General features: G+C 52.9%; 3 protein-coding genes across 7 annotated transcripts; 1 reads left to right on the top strand and 2 right to left on the bottom strand.

Moving 5' to 3' along the window:
- The first annotated feature begins 3,030 nt into the window (after positions 1 to 3,030).
- Positions 3,031 to 5,503, top strand: LOC117642685 (putative defense protein Hdd11). The gene is made up of 4 exons (XM_034381114.1): positions 3,031 to 3,177; positions 4,225 to 4,534; positions 4,620 to 4,711; positions 5,135 to 5,503. The coding sequence occupies exons 2-4, from the start codon at positions 4,226 to 4,228 to the stop codon at positions 5,199 to 5,201; spliced, it is 468 nt and encodes a 155-aa protein (XP_034237005.1). The 5' UTR covers positions 3,031 to 3,177; position 4,225; the 3' UTR covers positions 5,202 to 5,503.
- LOC117642683 (N-alpha-acetyltransferase 25, NatB auxiliary subunit) lies at positions 5,504 to 11,949 on the bottom strand. 2 transcript variants are annotated; one of them, XM_034381107.1, is made up of 18 exons: positions 11,874 to 11,949; positions 11,180 to 11,265; positions 10,940 to 11,078; positions 10,658 to 10,851; positions 10,440 to 10,577; positions 10,207 to 10,361; positions 9,999 to 10,084; positions 9,748 to 9,924; positions 9,490 to 9,659; positions 9,237 to 9,400; positions 8,980 to 9,152; positions 8,713 to 8,882; positions 8,442 to 8,609; positions 8,259 to 8,365; positions 7,882 to 8,167; positions 7,533 to 7,805; positions 7,317 to 7,418; positions 5,504 to 7,227 (listed from the first exon to the last, which is right to left on the bottom strand). In XM_034381107.1, exons 1-18 carry the CDS (start codon positions 11,947 to 11,949, stop codon positions 6,823 to 6,825), a joined length of 3,069 nt encoding a protein of 1,022 aa, XP_034236998.1. In that variant the 3' UTR covers positions 5,504 to 6,822. The 2 variants fall into 2 exon arrangements, with proteins under 2 accessions (XP_034236998.1, XP_034237000.1); XM_034381109.1 differs by lacking the exon at positions 11,874 to 11,949 and adding an exon at positions 11,755 to 11,780.
- A 437-nt stretch (positions 11,950 to 12,386) lies between these two features.
- On the bottom strand, positions 12,387 to 18,650 carry LOC117642684 (aromatic-L-amino-acid decarboxylase). 4 transcript variants are annotated; one of them, XM_034381110.1, is made up of 7 exons: positions 18,577 to 18,650; positions 14,871 to 14,957; positions 14,313 to 14,797; positions 13,508 to 13,886; positions 13,259 to 13,349; positions 12,981 to 13,181; positions 12,387 to 12,878 (listed from the first exon to the last, which is right to left on the bottom strand). In XM_034381110.1, exons 1-7 carry the CDS (start codon positions 18,585 to 18,587, stop codon positions 12,681 to 12,683), a joined length of 1,452 nt encoding a protein of 483 aa, XP_034237001.1. In that variant the 5' UTR covers positions 18,588 to 18,650; the 3' UTR covers positions 12,387 to 12,680. The 4 variants fall into 4 exon arrangements, with proteins under 4 accessions (XP_034237001.1, XP_034237004.1, XP_034237002.1 ...); XM_034381113.1 differs by lacking the exon at positions 18,577 to 18,650 and adding an exon at positions 17,148 to 17,367; XM_034381111.1 differs by lacking the exon at positions 18,577 to 18,650 and adding an exon at positions 17,010 to 17,133.

The raw sequence follows: 18,650 nt of genomic DNA, 5'->3' as shown, positions 1-18,650 counted from the left end.
GTCGCGGGCTCAATCGGAGCGCTGCTTTCGTCGCCCTGTCTCTCTCGCACTCGTGGGGCGCCCCTCGGGGGTGCGAGAGAGACAGGGCGACGCTGTCCGGGCCGTCCGGCCTCCAGCCCCGCGGCCTTGTTCACCTGCTGCAGCGTGGTGCAGCGCGCGCGGTCTGCCTCAAAGCATACAGTGGCGGAGCGCGCAGCCAGGACACGGCATTGACGGCGACAAAGCGAGCCTCTCGGGGCAGCCGGGCAAGGCCGGCCATGAGTGGTGTTTGCGTGCGTATGTGTGTGTGTGTACACTCACGTGTGTACACTACGCGAGTGCGCAAGTGCGTGCGAAGGGGATGGCGGCGCGCGGCGTGTGTTTTGACACGCGGAGACCGCAGTGCGGTGGACAGCGGCGGCGGACTTGAACGCCGCGATGCGCTGTTCGTCCGTTCTCGCTTCCTGGTCAAAGCGAGCGACAAAGACAGTGTCTCATCAGTCGGTGCGCTGCGGTCGCGGTGCCGCAACGGCGGGGGCGTAAGGGGATCGGAATTCCCTGGCCAGGCCTGGCCTTGCTGCGGGGGCTCCTCGAAGCTCTTCATTTCCCCGCAACACCGATATTGGCATCCCCTCGTCATAATCAACCCCCCCCCCCCCCCACCCCCCGAGCAGCCGCGACGTTCGACGGCCCAGTTTCTCGGCGGGCTCCGCAAAATCCTTCGGTAAAAACTAATGAGGGCAGAGGGCACACAGCAATAATAGGGGCCTGGGCATCATTAAAAAGTTGACTGCCGTGTTTAAGCAGCCACTGCCGCCGTGGCCTAGTGTAGTACCCGTGGCCTACCCCGATGCCGCCCCCCCCCCCTTTTCTCTAGCAGAGCAGAAGATGTGGTAGGTCCGGAAATCCGAATCCGAGTCACAGGGTAAGAGTCGCTGCGAAAGGGGACGTTTCGCCGCCACTGTCGCCCCGCCCCGCCCCGACCCGCCCCGTCAGACGCGCGGAGACTTCGCCGACGGTTGTTCGCGGTTTGCGGAAGTGACGGCGTGATTTATTCAGCGGCACGAGACTCGGAGTCACGGAGTGGCACGGAGTGGCTGCTGGGCTGCGCTGGAGGAAAGCAGGCGGCCTGGAGGCCTGGAGAATGATTCCGCACTGCGTTTCGACGCTCTGTCCCTCTCCCACCAATACGGGGCGCCCCACGAGTGCGAGAGGGACAGAGCGACGAAAGCTATGTTCGGAGTCACTCAGCTGGAAAACGGCACACATCAATCTTTTCCTCTTTCACATCTTTTTCACTTTCGTGTCGTTTTTTCTCCTTTTTCACATCTTTTTCTGTGGGCAGCGGCGATGAGGGGCGAATGTGTGTGATGGCATACGGCATAGCGATGGGTGACATTTCCATGTCAAGGTGGATCGGCTCGGCTCGGCTCGGCTCGGCTCGGCTCGGCTCGGCTCGCGGGCGCCCGGTGGGGCGGCTGGGGCGTTGCGCTCGCGTATGCATTCATACATTGCATAAGCCCGGTGTGTGTGCAGCGGTGCGGCGGTGCGTGAGGGGGGCCAGTCGCCCCAAAACGGCCCGGCACGGCGCATGTCCACCCAAAGTCGGCAAATTCGCATCTTTCAGAGCTCAATCACTTTTAGACCGACTTTGCTCGGCAGTCGCGTGAGCGTGAAGCCGGCACTATTTTCGGCCGTGACATTACGAGGCGCGATTTTCTCGCCAAGTCGTCGCCGTGACGACGCTCTTGCCGCTCATGTCCACCACCCACCGGCGCTAATCAGCGTCTTAGCACCCGGCAGCAAGAGCGTAGTGAAGGGCGCAGCAGCAGCGGCAACAACAACCACAACAACAACAACAACAACAACAACGAAGACGAAGACAACGATGACTCTGATAGTTACCCAATTTTTTTTTCCTGCTGCATCACCCACTTCGAAGATGATACCTTTGGGCAGGATCGGCCAACCTTTATTTTTGTTGTTCCGCTTCCGAGCAATAACGCGGCATAATAGGCGGGCATTTTCGGCAGTGCGGCGCTCATTCCGAGTCCCCGCCTCCCTATATTACGACAGTGTAGACGACTTGGATCGGCTCCAAATGGGTCCGCCTCGCGCCCCGCCGTTCGGTTTGTTCGGCGCGGTGCGGGACGCGGCCTGCTGGACGACCAGGACGGCCTGTTGCACCACCGCGACGACGCGACGACGACGACGCGACCGGTCGTGAACCTCGACGCGGATCGCGGGTTTCTTTCCAGCTTGTGAGGTTGTTTCATTTGGGTTTCATTCTTATTCATACCGTTTGTTATGTATTCCTGTTGGTAGTTGCCGGGGCGCTCCCCCCCTCCCCTTTTTCCAGCGCTTGCCGGCACCCTAGAAACTGATAAGCACGACGCCGATCGACGACGATATTGAGATCGCCTTGATGCGGCGCCGTTTAGAGCGAGGCGTTTGCACGGTCATTCCTAGAGCTTCGGCGGCCCGTTCCGCTCCCGTGCCGAGGCCGAGGACGCGTCGCACACACTGGGAAAAAAGGTCGCGGAGCGCGGAGCCTTGCGGGCCTGGCGCATCGTGTCCAGGACATTAATGACATTTGCGCTATGCGCACGCAGTCGGACGCAGTCTCACATCCTGCGACTGGAGCGCGCAGGGCCGGCGGGGCCGGCGGGGCCGAACGCACCCAAGCCTGGCGGCACGGCGACAGCGCGGACAGCGCGTCACGTTGACGGCGATGACGGCCGACCCTGCGCCCGGCATGCACAGCTCACGCAGGGAAAGGGAAAACACGAAAATGACGAACCACACACGACGGTGTTGTACCACGTTGCACCCGCAGCTTATCACCAAAATTAAACTTCAGAAAATTTGTGGAAAATCTTGTTTCCTGAGTAGATAAAATACAGGTTGCTAAATAGCCTATTTACTGTTGTGTTTTTTTTCGCAATCCGTAACTCCTTGCTAACTACGAGGCAGATCCACCGGTCAACAACTGCCTTCATAATGTGCAGACTCACTCTCTCACATACTACACTCTCACTCACACACTCTCGCACACTCACAGACATGCAGGCGGAGGGGCGGGAGACCGCGGCGGTGGTGGGGGAGTATCGAACCGCGAAGCCAGCAGCCCGCCGTGCGATGTCCCCGCCGCAGACTCCAGTCGTTTGCTGACCGCCCGAGCAAAGACACCAACTTCAGGTGCGTACCAGGAGACCTCCAAGGAGACCGGCCGCGCCTCAGTGTGTGTCTTCTTTGTGCCTTGGTGTCCGAGCAGCCTACGAGCAGTGCTAAGGCCTTTCCCGCCAACCCGCAGAAAGATTACCCGGTTCGGCCGCAGCTCAGCAAAGTGCCCACTTTGATTCAGTCAGTGCGTTTGTGCTCTTCTTGACGCACTCACGCCTTTGCCCTTAGAACGACGGGGCTCCAGCGGCCCCGGGCTTTGCTTCACTACGCGCGCCGCGTGGTCACGGAGACTTGAACGCACCGAGGCGGCTAAAGCCCCGAGCGTGACAGCCATCCTAGGTTCCGCGTGACGTCAGCGGCGGCGGCCGGGTCATAGCCCTTCGACCGCGCCGTGGGCCTGCTGGGCCTGCTGGGCCTGCTGGGCCTTCCCCGCAGGGAATCCCCCTCCCCCTCGCCCCGCCCCGTGGCGCCCCGCAGCCAGTCGCGCGGAGGACGGGCATCTTCCGCGTGGCCTTGGCCAGCCTTGGCGCTGCCTTGCCTGGGGCTGGACGAGCTGGCCGAGCTGGAGGAGCTGGACCCGCAGCGTCGCGTGCACGCCGAGGCGCCGGCGTCGCGGCGCCCCCGGGCCCAGCGGCCAATCACGCACTGCTTATCATCGCACGCAATGCCGGCCAAGTTTGGGACTGATGACTAAGATTACCGGCCGTGGACCCAGCCGGTGGTGCTCTTCTGTTTTGCCTCCGGAAATGGCAGGGCTGGCATCATCGGTGCGGCCTTTTCGGGTTCTGTGTGTCCTGTTTCCCTGGGCCCTGGGTCCCCACTCGTCCTTGGCGGCCGCGGCACCGCGACGCCGCGGCGCGACCGAGCGTGAGCGTCCCGACCGGTTCGGGTGGTTTGTTTATCACTCTCGCACTCGCGCGTTCGGCTGGGCTCGACTCGGCTCGAGCTGCAGGCGGTGTTGCAACCGACGATAAAGAGCTCTGGGCTGCTTGGCACTGCTTCGCACTGCTTGGTCTCCTCCTTGACGTCACTGACGTGATCGTCGTCCTTCTCCTCCCCCAGGATGCAGGCCCTCCGACTCGTGGTGCTGGTGTCAGCGGTGTGCCTGGCGCACGCCTACAGGTCCGGCGCGCCCCCAGAAGCCTGCTCCGACATGGTGCCCCAGCACCACACGCCGCCCCAGACCGGCAGGTTCCCCTACACCGTGCGCGCCTCCGCCACCAAGGCCGCCGGCACCGCCATCGTCACCGTCACCGGCCCCGAGACCTTCAAGGGCTTCATGGTGCAGTGCCGCGTCGGCAACGCCCCCGTCGGCAAGTTCATCAACCCGCCCTCCAACGTCAAGGTCATCGACTGCGGCAGCGGCAAGGGGGTAAGTAAAAAGACTTTAGTCTTCCGAAAATAAAAATTTAAAAGCCACCAAAAACCTAACTTTTTAAAAAAATGTTTGTTTCTAGACCACCGCCACGCACAACGACGACAGCGAGAAGAAGGAGATCGTCCTCACGTGGAAGGCCCCGCCAAACCTCAAGGAGAAGGTCACCTGCCTGTGAGTAGCCTTCCCAGCCGCTGTGCTGTTGCCTATTGATAAGCGGTGACTTTCCAGGAAGCCTAAACTGGCGATCTTGCCGGAGCGTGGCGGAGCGTGGGAACGCCTTAACTGCAATCACCCAGCCGCGTTTTTGTTAGTATGATCGCCTGACTTGCGGTCGACGATCGGATAAAAAGATCCGCATTTTATTCATTTGTTTTGCGCAAAGGCTAAACAGTTATCTTGCGACAAGCGCCCGGCCGATAGGCCACCCACTCTACACCCCTCGTCTGCAGAGCTTTAGAGGAACGAAACAAAATTCCTTGAGGGTGGAATTTTCTATTTGAAGGGCTTCTCTGTACAATCCAAGTCTCTATGCAGCACCCCTGCTCTAGCTCTAGTCTGCTACAGTGTACTAACTAATATTTTGGTGTGTTACAGGGCAACTGTGGCCAAGAACGGTGGAGAATTCTGGGTTCGCCAGCCAGCAAATGTGATTTCTTTCTAACTGCGCGTTCAGGGCGCAACTTCTTACATGCAACATGCAGTGAAAACGACGACACCAACTCATCATGCAAAATGGAACATCCATTAAAGTCCAGTGGAATGTAGACATAAATCATTTTAAGACTGTTTTGGGCCCAAGCTTCCCATTAACAGGAATGCAAAGGGCAAACCATTGATACTGTTTTGTTTCTGATGCCAAAGAGAGGAAGCTCTCCATCTCTATTAACACTCTTAATGACTTACATTATGACTTTGTACTTTACGTGTTTGTATTTGGGTATAAATAAGACAATGACAACTAAATGTTGTTGTTTTTTTTGTTTTAATGACCACAACAGCACTGACAAATTCTTAACAAATAGGAAATTATTCTGACACATTCACATGCCACAAAGATGTTCTCAATTATTTTGGCAGTATCTAAAGTCACAGCATTCACAGGTCGCAGTTATAAACAGCGTATCAAAATAGTGAAAAGATCAGTCATAGAGAGATCGCCTAATCCAATATTTAAGACATTTCACTCAAAACAGTTACACTCTAGACATTAAAAACCATACAGAGAACAAAATTTCATTTCAAATATTATTCTTAAAAATCAGAAAATTTACAAATAATGTTTGGAACAATTTGACAAGAAGTAGTATCTTGGGTATGCTAAAGAATTGATTGCTAAAACAAGATTCATACATTGCTCAAAGATCATAAAATTGGTTACTGCCTATAACTAACAAAACAAACAAACACAGGGTAAAAAGAGAAAAAAACATGATGCCCTTTATACCAAATGCGTGATGTTATACTTCAAAAATAAATACAAATACAAATCACTGAGCACAAATGCAAAGGAATGAAAGATCAAGCCAATCCAAAGCACAATGCACAGCCCATTTTTTTGATGATACCAAGCCTAATTCTTACAAATTAGAGGGAAAGTTGAAAGTGTGAGTGACATTCACCTTCCTTTTCACTACTTTGATGCATGACATTTTTATTGAGTTATTTTTTGTTAATTTAAAAAAGTAATAGAACTTTAGATGGCCTTTGTTTCTTAAACAATTGACTGAAACCTTACACTATTTAACATGACTTAGATTACATGCAAAAAATACACCGGTAATAGAAGTTTCATTTTAAGGAAAAACGTTGTATTGGGAGTAACTTCATAGTAGGTTGGTTACAAGCTTATTGGTCCTTGCTTATCAACAGCTAAGTGCATTGTATTATGCTCTTAAAGGAGAAATGTTACAGGTAATATGAATTCAACACAGCTCTGAAATAAGAGCTAAGGAATTTACCAACTGGTATAAATGTATGTTAAAATGAAAGAATGACACCCAGGGCAAAACAATCTTTTAAAGCAGGAAATGGGCATAAACAGAACAGGAGTGTGGAGGAACTAGAAAGGAGCAATCACTTGGGCTTTTTTTCACATAAGCAGAGTTATTAAGAAACTCACAGGTTCAAAGTTAATATAAATATCACAATTACACACCAATTTGATTCAAAATCTAAGGGTTTTATGTGACAACGCGACATGAAAGAAAAATATTGCCTTGCCTTTAGAAGACCATGCAATGCACAAAAGCATGTGTGTAATGAAGCCAAAAATTTTGACCCCCTTATAATTTTGTACTATCTAGGTATGTCATCTTCTGTTGCAAAACAGTTATTATTTCTAGCACCGAGTCTTCATAGCTTTCCGATAGTTTGGCACTAACATTCACAGAATATCCTTTGTCCTTGTTTTTTCTGTTTTCATAACTAAGCACGAGCTGAGCCATGCCGGTGCTTAAAGCACTGATGTCATCTGGGCCAATGGTTGGAAGAGTTCCAACAGCTGGGACTCGACAGACGGTCCCTTCTTTGATTGAATTGGCTGTTATCAATGGGGCTTGAGAATGGAATGCCTCCACTGAGATGCGTAGACGGAGGTTCCCTAGAGCTGTGTGAAGTTCAGTGGCAATAGCTTGAATTTCAGACATAAATTTATTGTGTGCCTCCACAATTTCTGGGCACTGAGCAGACTGCAAAGAAAAATTGAGTACATCAGAATAGAACACAATCCAAAGGAACATTATTAAATCCATGAAACAAACACGTGTTTTTTTCTCACCCCAGCTTTTTGTTTCCTCTTGGCTTTTTTGTTGGCTGCCTGCTTTGCTGACTCCAGAATGTTGTTTATGACCCCACACAATACTACAGCAAGGCACACCATCTGTAAAGGCAAACAAAAGAGTTTTTATTAGAAACTGCCAAGAATAAGACGAGCTGTAAAACAACTCATGTATTACAATTGATACATCAAACATGACAAGGTCACAGCATTTACCTCAACTACATTAACTGCACGTTCGAAGACTGCTCGCCTTGTATTAAGAGACACACATTTAGCTTCCAGCACTGATTTAATAGCACTTTGTACGCTGCTCTGAAGGATTGAAGTTGCTCGACTGCCAACTTCAGTAAATGCTTTAGTTTTATCTTCATCAGCAGTGCTGCGAATGAGTGTGGATATCAAAGAGAATAATTCCAGTTGAAGCTGAACGGAATTTGTCTCCAAGTAATCATAAATTCGGGATGGCAGTGGTGCACCAATTATTTTCTGCAAAATAAATATCAACTAATAATGATTCATGTACAGAAACAATGATGAAATCAATTCTTTCCGTGATACCTACAGATGAGTCCATTTTCACTGCTTCTGCTTCTGCACACTGCAAGGTGCTTTTCAATTCGGAAGTAACCTTCTCCAGTGATATAAGAGGGTGTTGAGGTGAAGCATTTCCATTAACAGTACTGTTATTGCTATCACTCTTGTTGACCTTGGACTCTTCAGGTGGGAGCAATGAGTCTATACTGCACAGCTCTGCTGCTGCACCAAGGCCCCGCAAAAGCAGCATACGCAGCCTTACAAAGGCCAAGTCAGCATCACGAGTTTTTGTAGTCAAATCAGCACTAACTTGCCTGTCAAATTAATGGATGTTATGCACAGTTAGTTCGTCAAGAGACATTTCAATTTAAAACAAAAAGAAAAGTCAAGGAGGAAAAAAATCACCTTTCTGGAGGATCCCAGCACGCATATGCTGTAAGATCTCTATTATCTGTCATTCTTCGCCAATCCATTTTATCCTTTTCAGCTTGGATTTCCATCTGACTAATGACCTATACGTAATTTTATTGGATTCATTAGTTTGTTCAAACCTTGCAATTATATAATTAAGATGAGATTGAAAGATACCTTTAGCATTTGAGGATGGGCTGTACTTTGAAGTATGTCAAGAAGCATTCTCTCCACTGTGACCAAAGCATAGTGAACTGAACTGCTTAATCTCTCTCTGAATTCCACAAATTCTTCAATTTTCATGAAAGATCCAAATTTATACGTGAAAGAGAGGTAATCGACACTCTGCAAAACAAAAATACAAATATCAGATATGCAAAGAATATTGATGTGATTTTGGTGGTAAATTGCAAAGATATCACTGTGAAACAAGTGAGATAGAACTTACATCTTTGTAGTTGACAGTGAAAAAGCGCAAAGTAACGTCATACAAGCTGCTTGCAACACCATATTGGCCTGTTGCTTGAACAGCTCCACCGTGTATGTATCCAAGTGAATCTAGCTGCATGTGCTTGATATCCAATGTTTCATAAACATCATGGGCAGCCGCACCAGCACCTGTGAATCAATGACCATTAGAGTCAATGTACAATAAATCAATCAATGAACTCAATTAACAAGAAGGCTACAAAATCTTCACAACTAGGTTACTTACCAAGAATATGGTAACATTTCACAAGTAGAAGTTTAAAGTGGAAATTGGATGGAGACATCAGTAATGCATGCTCAAGAAGAAGTAATACATCTAGCAGTCTGGAATTATCTTGAGTTTCCACCCATACATCATATAACAAGTGAGCCATTAGTAACACATAAGAATCATTGCTCCTGAAACACAAAGCGAAAATTCATAAATACACAAGTGATAGTAAGATACATAACTTAAACATTTGTTCAAAAGAAATTACGAACAGAAAATCTGTAGGGAGGGGATCTATATTGAACCGCATGCCATGTTGGAAGTAGCGTAAAAAGCAAGTGGTCAATTGTAACTTCTCAGCAGATGATAGACTTTCATGGTAACCAAGATGACGGCTGAGAAGAATTGTTGATATATGTTGTTGCATTCGATACACCTGAAATGAAAGAATAAGAGTAAGAAGTACAGTTTTATAATGTGATTCCAATGTGACCAGTACAATAAAAAATGTGTTACAATACTTACTGTATCAGGCAGTTCTCCATCCTCTAAACCAACTATCTGCCAGATACCCTTGATGAAGTCTCCACGACACTGGACAGGTATCAATGGTAAATATTGCTTTAAATCTAATGGACAACAACTACGATCTCCAAAGCGACGGAAATACTGCACGAAGAGTTCTATAATGTCACCTGTCCAATAAACAAATTTTTAGAGGGGGTTGGACTACTAACATAGTTTCCAAAAATATTTAGAGACTGATTGGGTCAAATAACTTACCAACTAGTTGATCAGCATCTTGGCCCTTTTCGTGCACCATCTTGTAAAGCTCAAGCCAAGCAAGGTAAGGTCCCCGGACAGTCTTACCCCTTCTCTTCATTTCAGTCATAAGCAAGTTCAAGAACTCCTTAATTTGGGGAATACTTGAATCGGCTCGGCTCCAAAGAACATATTCAACTGAAATCGAACAAACAAATATAAGGAATGATCGAACCCTATATAAAATAACAGTTGAGGGTGATAAACATTACCATCTGATGATGTCAAGTCTTCTCCATCTTCCATTAAATACATGGCGGAAGTGAGGTAGTTCTTAATTGAAAGCCAATGATCCAAGCTAGAGAAAACAGAAAACAATGAAAATAAAACCATGATGTATATAAAGAAAGAACACAAGTAAATTTAACTTGTTTTAACTTATTTAATTTTTTTTTTATTGATTATTTATTCTATGCTTACTTTTCTCTTAAGTGAGATTTACTTATAACAATGGAATCCTTCCATCGCTTTAACTTCACATAAAGACTTGCTTTCTTCTGAGGAACTGTCACATAAGAGATCAGTCGCTCACCCATGGGACCTTCAACAACTTCCAAGGCTTCTTTGTATTTCTCCTAGAAAGAAAAATCTGCACATTAATCTCTTGGTACATCAATTTATTTAATTTAAGAAAGAAAAAAGTCTTATTTTACCTGCTTTTCTAAGATTAGCAAATACAGTTGGACTTCCTGTTCTGCTTCAATTTTACCCTCATCTATGAACTTCTGTACCATTCTTTCAGCTAATGGTAATGTTACCATACGAGCTAGTTTTTCATCAGCATGATAGGCCTGTGATGCACATAAAATGTTTAGAATAGTCTACACATCAGTGCTAACCTATTGCCTCAGGCCAACAGTCACAAACTTACTTGCATGACAACACTCATGACTGCCCAAAAGTAGTATGGATTCTTGGGTTTGACTTTGTACAAGCGCAAAGCTGTTTGTTGCTGTTGCTTGTAATCCCCAAGTCGAACATGAGCCATGAACAAATTTGTCAAAATCTCTTCATTAGTTGGGTCCTTTCTAGAGGCAGCATCGTACATTTCACAAATCTTGTTGGCTGCAAAATTAACAATCAAAGCCCAATTACAACATTTGAGACAAATTTGGGTTAAAAATACTTGTAAATGATTGCAAATGCAGCTTACGTTGCTGAGTTTCACGGTAACAAATTTGCATGGCTTGTAGAGTCTGATCGTCAATGGGCACCTCCTTCTGAACAGCCTCTAAGAGCTCATGACACTCATCTTCTTTACCTAATCTCAACAAAGCCAGAGCCTTCAAGACCTGTTAACAGTGAAATATAAATTTATTGTGATTTGAAATTTGACTGATTTTCTTTACACCTTTGGATAACATACGACAATATAAACCAAAGCATACCATACCTTAACACACAAAAAGTCTGGTTGTTTTTTGAGGACCTTTCCTGCTTCTTGTAAGGCATTTTTGTTATTACCATTGTCAAGCCAATCTAGAACAGATATTTCACAGGTCAGGCACATGCAATAATGACATCCGTTAAGTTAAGAAGCATAAGCAAACATGTTGTTTGATTGAGAATTTTTTATCTTTTCATACAGTGTGCCCAGAAGTTTAAATTAAGTATGAATCGGCAGCTACTCCATTCAAAGGTTTGCCTCCATGCAGACAAACTTTAACCGTATCGAGTAATTCAAACTTGACATAGATTGAGATAAGCTTCCACGTATTTTAATAGGTGTAGAAAACATAATGAAACTGCTGCAATTTATAGCAAATAGGAATTTTCATTTCAACATAATAGAGAGCATTGGGTCTTCAGAGAGAGTGTAGGTTAGGGGACCCGCTGGGTGGTAGCAAAGAGAGCAGCCCAATCTTACTGACTCAAGAATCGAAACGTTCAATGATAATCACCGTCTGATACACAATAAAAGTTCAGGCTTTCAAAATATAGGGAAAAGTACGTTAAATCAAAGGTGACCTCATGAACGCCGGAACGCGAAGTGCAGGTGACCAGTGAAGAAAGAAGAAACGGAATGTCACACAGTGGAACCAATTTGAGGTGCTGGGTCTTGTCCGATGCTTAGTTTATTTTCTTACCGTAAATTTGTCGGAGTCTTCTTTCTCCGACACTATTGTCCACATGCGATTTAGGTAATTTTGGTTTCGGAGCCATGTTTATGCTGCAGTTACCATACTCGCCGCGGGGCGCGCTGTGCTCGAGGGCTGCGTTCGAGGAAGACTTTCGGGTGTCGTTCGCTCTCTTTGTGTTGCCGCTCCAGAAATGCGAAGGACAAAGAGACCGGGATGCTTTCTTCGGAGGCGCCCCGCACCGCGATGCGCTTTTGTTCCTTAAAGCGGCCAGCAGCCGACGCGGGATAAAGTGTTATCTTCCAAAAACCGCCAACAGCAGTACAGAAGTGGTTTTGTTCCCTTGAAGTACTCCTCCAAGTTGTTACTTTTCTTTACCACGGTAGACCAACAAGTTTCACGCATGTACTTTTGTCTGTATATTTAACTGCAGTCGTGGTTTTTAATGGTCATGAACGTAGTATGATGTGGGTCAAAGGTTTTCGAACATGTCTTGGCACAGGGCAAAGAAAGCACGGAATGTTTAGCTACACTCTACAACAACTTTTTTTCATTTTTATTATCATCCTTATTGTCTTTTCTATACAGGCAAAGTTGGCAAACCAAAAACATCAAACGAGCAATCACGTTTGATTCGACACTGGGATCACATGGTACGTTCCGCACAGCAGCGACGGCAGCGACAGGATGGGGCGTTAAATCATATTTACAACATGGTGACGGCGAAGTGAGGCGTGGCGTGGCGCGGCGTCGTGCGGGGCAGAGCCGCGGGGCGGAGCGGGCGGCGGGTGTACTCGCGGTGTAGGTACTGCTGGTCTACTTGGCGGCGAGCAGCTCGTCCGCCTGCGTCCGCACCTCGTCCCACGACTGGCGGATGTCCTCCGAGTTGGTGTAGCGCGAGCACACCGCGAGGCGCAGGAAGTACACGTCGCGCACCTTGGACGGCACCAGGTGGATCTTGCCGTGGCCGTTGATGCGCTTCAGCAGCGCCTCGGAGGGCTCGTTGCTCGCGCCCTGGGTGGACAGAGTCCAGCGTCAGCACAACAACAACAACAACAACACAGTGGTGCGTCGACCGCCCCGCGCTGCTGGGACTTCCCCCCTCGGCGGACCTACCTTTAGCCTGAAGCAGACGAGACCGCAGATGACCTCGGCCACCACCTCGAAGCGGTCGTCGGCGCGCACCATCTCCTCGAACTCCTTGGCCAGCTTCACCTGGCCGCGGATGTGCTTCTGAAGGTTGGCCACGCCGTACAGCCGCAGCACGAACCACAGCTTGAGCGCGCGGAAACGCCGGCCCAGGGGAATCTGCCAGTGCTGCCAAGCGGACAAACGGAGACACGTTAGCGCGCGGAGGGCGAACGGAGTGCTGGCTTGCAGCAGCGGGCACTCACGCGGTAGTCCGGGGCAGAGCCCTGCTGGTCGTGCTTCAGGTACAGCGGGTCCACGTTGAAGGCGTCCACGACGTCACTGGGGTCGCGCAGCCTGGAGAAGAAAGGGAGGTTAGCCGCCTGTTGAAGGTTCGTGCAAAGTTGCTCCTCACTAAAGTGCGATCCGCCAACCTAGGAGCGAGCGCGTTCTGGAGCCCCGCCAGTAACGGGCATTAATTAAAAAGTAGCATGCAGATCGGGCAAGGCGCTCACCACATGGCCGAGCAGTCGAAGTTGACGAGCATCCACTTGTGGGGGTTGAAGTTGAACGAGTCGGCGCGCTGCACGCCCGCCATGAGGTGCCGGAACTCGGGGCAGATGAAGGCCGAGCCGGCGTAGGCGGCGTCCACGTGCAGCCACACCTTCTCCTCCTCAGCGACGCGGCCCAGCTCCTCCAGGTTGTCGAAGGCGCAGGTGCAGGTGGTGCCGAGCGTGGCCACGGCGTAGAACGGGATTAGGCCGGCGGCGCGGTCCTCCTCGATGGCCTTCTTCAGCGTGTCCCCGCGCAGGGCGTAGTTGTCGTCGGCGGGCAGCAGGCGCAGGCGGACGCCGCCCAGGAGCCCGGCGCGCTCCACCGACGAGTGGGCCTGGTCTGCAACACGCCAGCGCGAGGGCTCAGCATCAAGGGTGTGTTGCCCCGCGTGTGTTGCCGGGGTCCTCGGCTCAGAGCCCCTGCAGACCTCGGGGTAGGCACGCCCGTAACGCACGCGTGCGCGGCGTGGTGCCTACGCCGCAGGCTGAAGGGACTCCAGCCTCGAGCACTTGGAGTTGAGCGGGAAGCCGCGCGCGAACGAAAACAACCCCCTCGGCCACCGCGACGTCCCCGACGTCCCCGCTGGCACTAATTGTGCGCACGGGGCGAAGCCTGGCCGGCCTGGCGGGGCTGCTTTAGGCGACGCCCCGGCGATAAGTGAGTTAGGCCATCCCATCAACTCCAGTCATGATACAATTAGCAGTGCCACCCGGCACGGGGCGGGCGGACGGACAGGCCGACAGGCCGACAGACAGGCAGACTCACCCGACGCGTAGCCCACGAGCTTGGAGACGATGTCGGACTCGGCGAGCTCGGGGCGCTCCTTCTTGGCGTTGCGCAGCGCGCGGGCCTTGGCGCCGAGCAGGGCGACGAGCGTGGCCTCGCTGGCCGTGCCCTGGATCACGCCGCCGCCCTTGCCGCCGCTGCAGGCCAGGAACTCGGGCGGCAGGTCCAGCATCTTGCCCAGCCAGTCCAGCATCACCACCTCCAGCTCGGTGCAGGCCGGGCTGGCGATCCAGGTGAAGCCGATGCAGGCGATGGCGCCGCTCAGCATGTCGGCCACGATGGCGGGGTACGAGTTGGCGGTGGGGAAGTAGGCGTGGAAGCGCGGAGAGTGCCAGTGCGTCACGCCGGGCATGATGACGCGCTCGATGTCCGCCATCACCTCGGGCCAGGAGTCCGGCGACTCGGGGGCCTCGGCCGGGATGAGGGGCCGCAGGTAGCCCGGTTGCACGGACGGCAGCACCTGCCTGGCACGTCACGGGCACGTCACTTCGCGGTCCTCGGAGGGAAGCAGCAAAGCGCGTCGCCACGCACACTTACCGATCACGTATGTTCTCCAGGTAGTTGCCGATGTAGTCCACCATCTCCTTGGCCATGTCCTTGAATTCGTTCACCTCCATTTGTGGTCTGCAACACACACAATGCCTCGCTGTAGCCCTGAGTGCACGCGGACGCGCGCCCGCCCGCCCAGCCGTTGCCGAAAACTGGCAACTGGAACGGTGGCAGGTCTAGCCGGCGGGGACCTCGGCCGCTTCGGCCTTCCGAGCGCTCCGCCCATTCACGGCGACGCCGTAAAATCGGCGAAGGCGGCCGTAAAACGCGGAGACTGCTGCACTTCCTCTCCGAAATCCACCCGCAATGTGCAGCATCCGCCAGCGATACCCCACGCGCGGGGCCATGCCCACTAGCCCACTGCCCTGCGCGCGGGGTATCGCCGCGGAGAAAGCACGCCGCACTGCTCGGCGCGGCTCGGCGGTCAAGGTCGCGGCCACTCTACCACTGGGCCACTCGGCCACCGAGCACTGGCTGTCTGTTTTCGGGAAGTTTGACGCCGTATTTTTACGCTGTTTCCTGACAAGGGGAAATTGCTTAAGTGAAAGGATCTCAAACTCGACGTGCGCTCGCGTCCCGCCCACGTCCCGTGCCGTAGGCAGCGACTCTGAACAGGATGTAGGCTGTGACGTGCTCCCCGTGCGGTCCCTCCATTGGTCTCCAGTGATAGATTGCAAATTTATTATCCCTTGGTATCGGTTTCCGGACGGCCTAGGTGGGCTGCAGTAGCACACTGGAGGGGGTTCGGCTCGTCCTTGGCGCACTGGACTAGACTGGCTCGGCTAGGAACCCAAGACTCCAAGACGTGACAGGCCGCTCTGGGTTCCCCTACGCTACTCTGTCGAAAAGACTGCCGCCGAACAGCATCTGCGGAGGTCAAGGTCGAAAACTGTGTCAAGATCGAATGAAATGAACGGCTAATGATTGCCGCAACGCAGCGGATTCGCGCAACTGATTGACTGCGTCGACCCGGAAAAGGAAAAAAAAGTCGTTTTATGACCGGCAGCCCATTCCCATTCCCGACGACGGATGGCTTCGCCGACAGGCGGACAGTCCGGCGGGTGGAAATTGTCCCGTCCATTAAACGCGCGCTGTCTCTGTTTCTTCGTCGCGCTGCCCCTGTCGCACTCGTGGGGCGTCCCGTGCGGGTGCGAGAGAGACAGCGAGCGACGAGGCTACACTTTGCCCGGCCTCCGGCCCCGCCCCGGATCCGCACCTGTGACTGCACACAGCACGCGAGGTCGCGAGAACGCGTTAAAATTCCCTCGAGGCGAGGCAGCCTAAGGCAGCCCCGGCCTGGGAGGGCATCGCCGGCATCGCCGCGAGGGAATGCCCCGCCGGGCTAGCGCCAGGCTGGCCAGCTTGCAGTGCACCCGCGGGCCGATTTGAGTCACCGACGCGGAATCCAGTTCGGGGGTCGCCATTTGAACGGCGAGACTCGCGGGCACCACGCGTACAAAAAGAAAATTAAAAGTGTGGACACTTTCTGAGCGACCGTGCCTGACGCGCACCGTTCACGAGGTAACGACACACCGTACTTGGAGATTATGTTAAGTTGGCACTCTCTGCCCCACATTGGAACTGGAAACGCACTGGGCGTGTCTAGGCGCGGCGGCGCGATGACGCGAGGCGATTATTGTTTAGTTGGCAGCAGTGCCGACTGCGCGCGAAGCGGCGCGAAGGTTGCACGAAGCCGTAGGGGTGCGTCCGAGAGTCGTCCGTTCGGTCCGCGGTGGAGGAACGCGAGGAACGTGGCTTCCTGGCAGCGCGCAGGAGCGCGCACTCCGCACGCAGTCCTGCAGTGATAACTGCTGCCTTCCAGTCTTCCAGTGGAGTGGCGATGGATGGTGCGGACGAAGCGGGCACCGCCACACTGTACGCGGGCCGGGCGAAGCTTTAATTACGGCGCGAGTGGTCAGAGAAGTAACAAGTCATTGAAAGAATAAAGAGTCTTCGATAGTATCGAAATTAGCAGCGGCCGGCCTCGGCCTGAGTGTATGAGAAATTCGCCGCCAGATCGCATCAGATGTCCTTCCGGCGGCACTGCTGTGGCACTGGGTCGGGGGTCACGCTATTCACAGCCACTCTGACTTGTTGACGATCGAGTCGACCACGGCCCTCACTCACACTCACGCAGTGGTGGACACACCCACACACACACAGGCTCGGCGGCGGCACGACGCGGAGGCCTCGCGTTATCAGTACAACCCGGGAGCAGCAGACGACGCGCCGCAGACGACACGGCAGAGCGGGCGACGCACTCACTGAGTGTGTGCAGTGTAGCAGACGACGGCGGGGCGGCGCTGGCTGCCTCGGGCTGCCTCCAGGTGGTCGGCGAGGTGCTCGGCGAGGTGTCGTGTCGCGGGGACGACGCGGCGCGGACTGACGGGGACTTGAACACGGCCGGAGTGGAAGTCGGAGGAAGTGGCGGTGTGGCGGTCAGCTGAGAGGCTCCGAGCGGCGGGGCGGGGCGAAGCGCGGCGCGAGGCGTGTGTGGTGCGCCGGGCTGGCTACTGCTGGTTCGGGGCGAGTAGCTGGCGTAGCTGGCTGCAGATATGATGGAGTAAGACCCCGCCGCGCCCCGCCGGCCCCTCCGCTCGCCGCACCGCGCCCCTCACCTTGCCCGTCCACCGTGACGTCACGCGCGCACCGGTCCGGACTCCGGGCGGCCCGGTCGGCAGGGAAGGCCCGGGGTGCGGGGCCCGGGGCCGGGCATGCCCCTGGACTTGCCCAGCACGCACGCAGACGCGCGCCGCGCACGCACTGCGCCGCCGCGGCCACTGGATGCTGGGCCGCGCGAGCGTCACCGCCATGCCACTGCTTCACGGCACGGCCCACGACGTCGACGACGTCACACGGCCAGACGATGACCTTTCCGAACCCCCAAGTCCCCGGTGCAGTGCGGTCCACGTCAACCCACGTCGACGGCAGTGTTAAATTCACGCACATGTGGCAAGAAACCCAAAGTCTCAAGAGCGTTAGCTAGGTGGCAAAATTTAATCTGTTTACTTGCATGTTTGGTGACACCCATCTTATCTTGAAGGGTAATCCAAAGCGCCCGTCGAGAGGGAGATTAAACGAGTATTGAATGAGTTAGTATTTGGGGTCAATCGCAAAGTCACGGTGCCGATTAAACGTTGGGATAAAAAGAAGGAACAGAGACTGTTTGGCTCTGCGTTCCTCTGGCTGCGGCCAGTACACTGCCTCATTCATTCGAGGGAAGTGCCGCGGTTTCCACGGACTGGGCCGCTGCTGCCTGGACGTGCGGATCGTTCCGGATCAGTGACGTCACTGCACTTGCGGGCAGGGGACACCCTCCCTTCACAGTCACGGCGGCGCGGCGTGGGCACGGCGTCGTCGGGGTTTCCCGCCTTCCCCGAAGCGAATGTAGTTCGTGAATGGTGCCGTTGGCCGCCAGGCCGCGCCACGCCCGCCCAAATAAAGTGTACAGTCGCCCATTCATCGCGGGGCACATGCAGCACGCTCTTTCTGAGAGTCGTTTCCGTCGATAATTCTCTCTCGCACTCATAAGGCGTCCGTACAAGGTGCGAGAGAGAAAGAGCACCAGTCTGCGGGCCACAGGTAGGCGATCTGTCTCGCCGCGGTCGACCTTCTTCCACGCACTCGCGAAAAAGGGGCACTACTTGTTGTCCTCGAGGACACCGCGGCAGCAGGGCCACCAGGCCCGACTCACCGTGGCTCCATGGCGGCTGTGTTGCGCTGGTCCGCTGGGCTGGGGGTCCTGGCAGCAACTGGTGGGCTGGTGGG

The sequence above is a fragment of the Thrips palmi genome, unplaced genomic scaffold, assembly GCF_012932325.1.
Source record: "Thrips palmi isolate BJ-2018 unplaced genomic scaffold, TpBJ-2018v1 HiC_scaffold_16, whole genome shotgun sequence".
Lineage (NCBI taxonomy): Eukaryota > Metazoa > Arthropoda > Insecta > Thysanoptera > Thripidae > Thrips > Thrips palmi.
Note: the sequence above shows the minus strand (reverse complement) of the source record. Positions and strands in the feature narration are given on the sequence as shown.

Bases quoted from the DNA above. Each gene is read 5' to 3' on its own strand.
- LOC117642685 (XM_034381114.1), top strand. From the start codon at position 4,226: ATGCAGGCCCTCCGACTCGTGGTGCTGGTGTCAGCGGTGTGCCTGGCG. The intron at 4,535-4,619 runs GTAAGTAAAAAG...GTTTGTTTCTAG, and splicing joins ACTGCGGCAGCGGCAAGGGG to ACCACCGCCACGCACAACGA. The intron at 4,712-5,134 runs GTGAGTAGCCTT...GGTGTGTTACAG, and splicing joins AAGGAGAAGGTCACCTGCCT to GGCAACTGTGGCCAAGAACG.
- LOC117642683 (XM_034381107.1), bottom strand. From the start codon at position 11,949: ATGGCTCCGAAACCAAAATTACCTAAATCGCATGTGGACAATAGTGTC. The intron at 11,079-11,179 runs GTATGGTATGCT...CACTGTTAACAG, and splicing joins CAGACTTTTTGTGTGTTAAG to GTCTTGAAGGCTCTGGCTTT. The intron at 7,228-7,316 runs GTGAGAAAAAAA...TTTTCTTTGCAG, and splicing joins AGAGGAAACAAAAAGCTGGG to TCTGCTCAGTGCCCAGAAAT.
- LOC117642684 (XM_034381110.1), bottom strand. The intron at 14,798-14,870 runs GTAAGTGTGCGT...GTGACGTGCCAG, and splicing joins CTGGAGAACATACGTGATCG to GCAGGTGCTGCCGTCCGTGC. The intron at 13,182-13,258 runs GTGAGTGCCCGC...TCCGCTTGGCAG, and splicing joins GCTCTGCCCCGGACTACCGC to CACTGGCAGATTCCCCTGGG.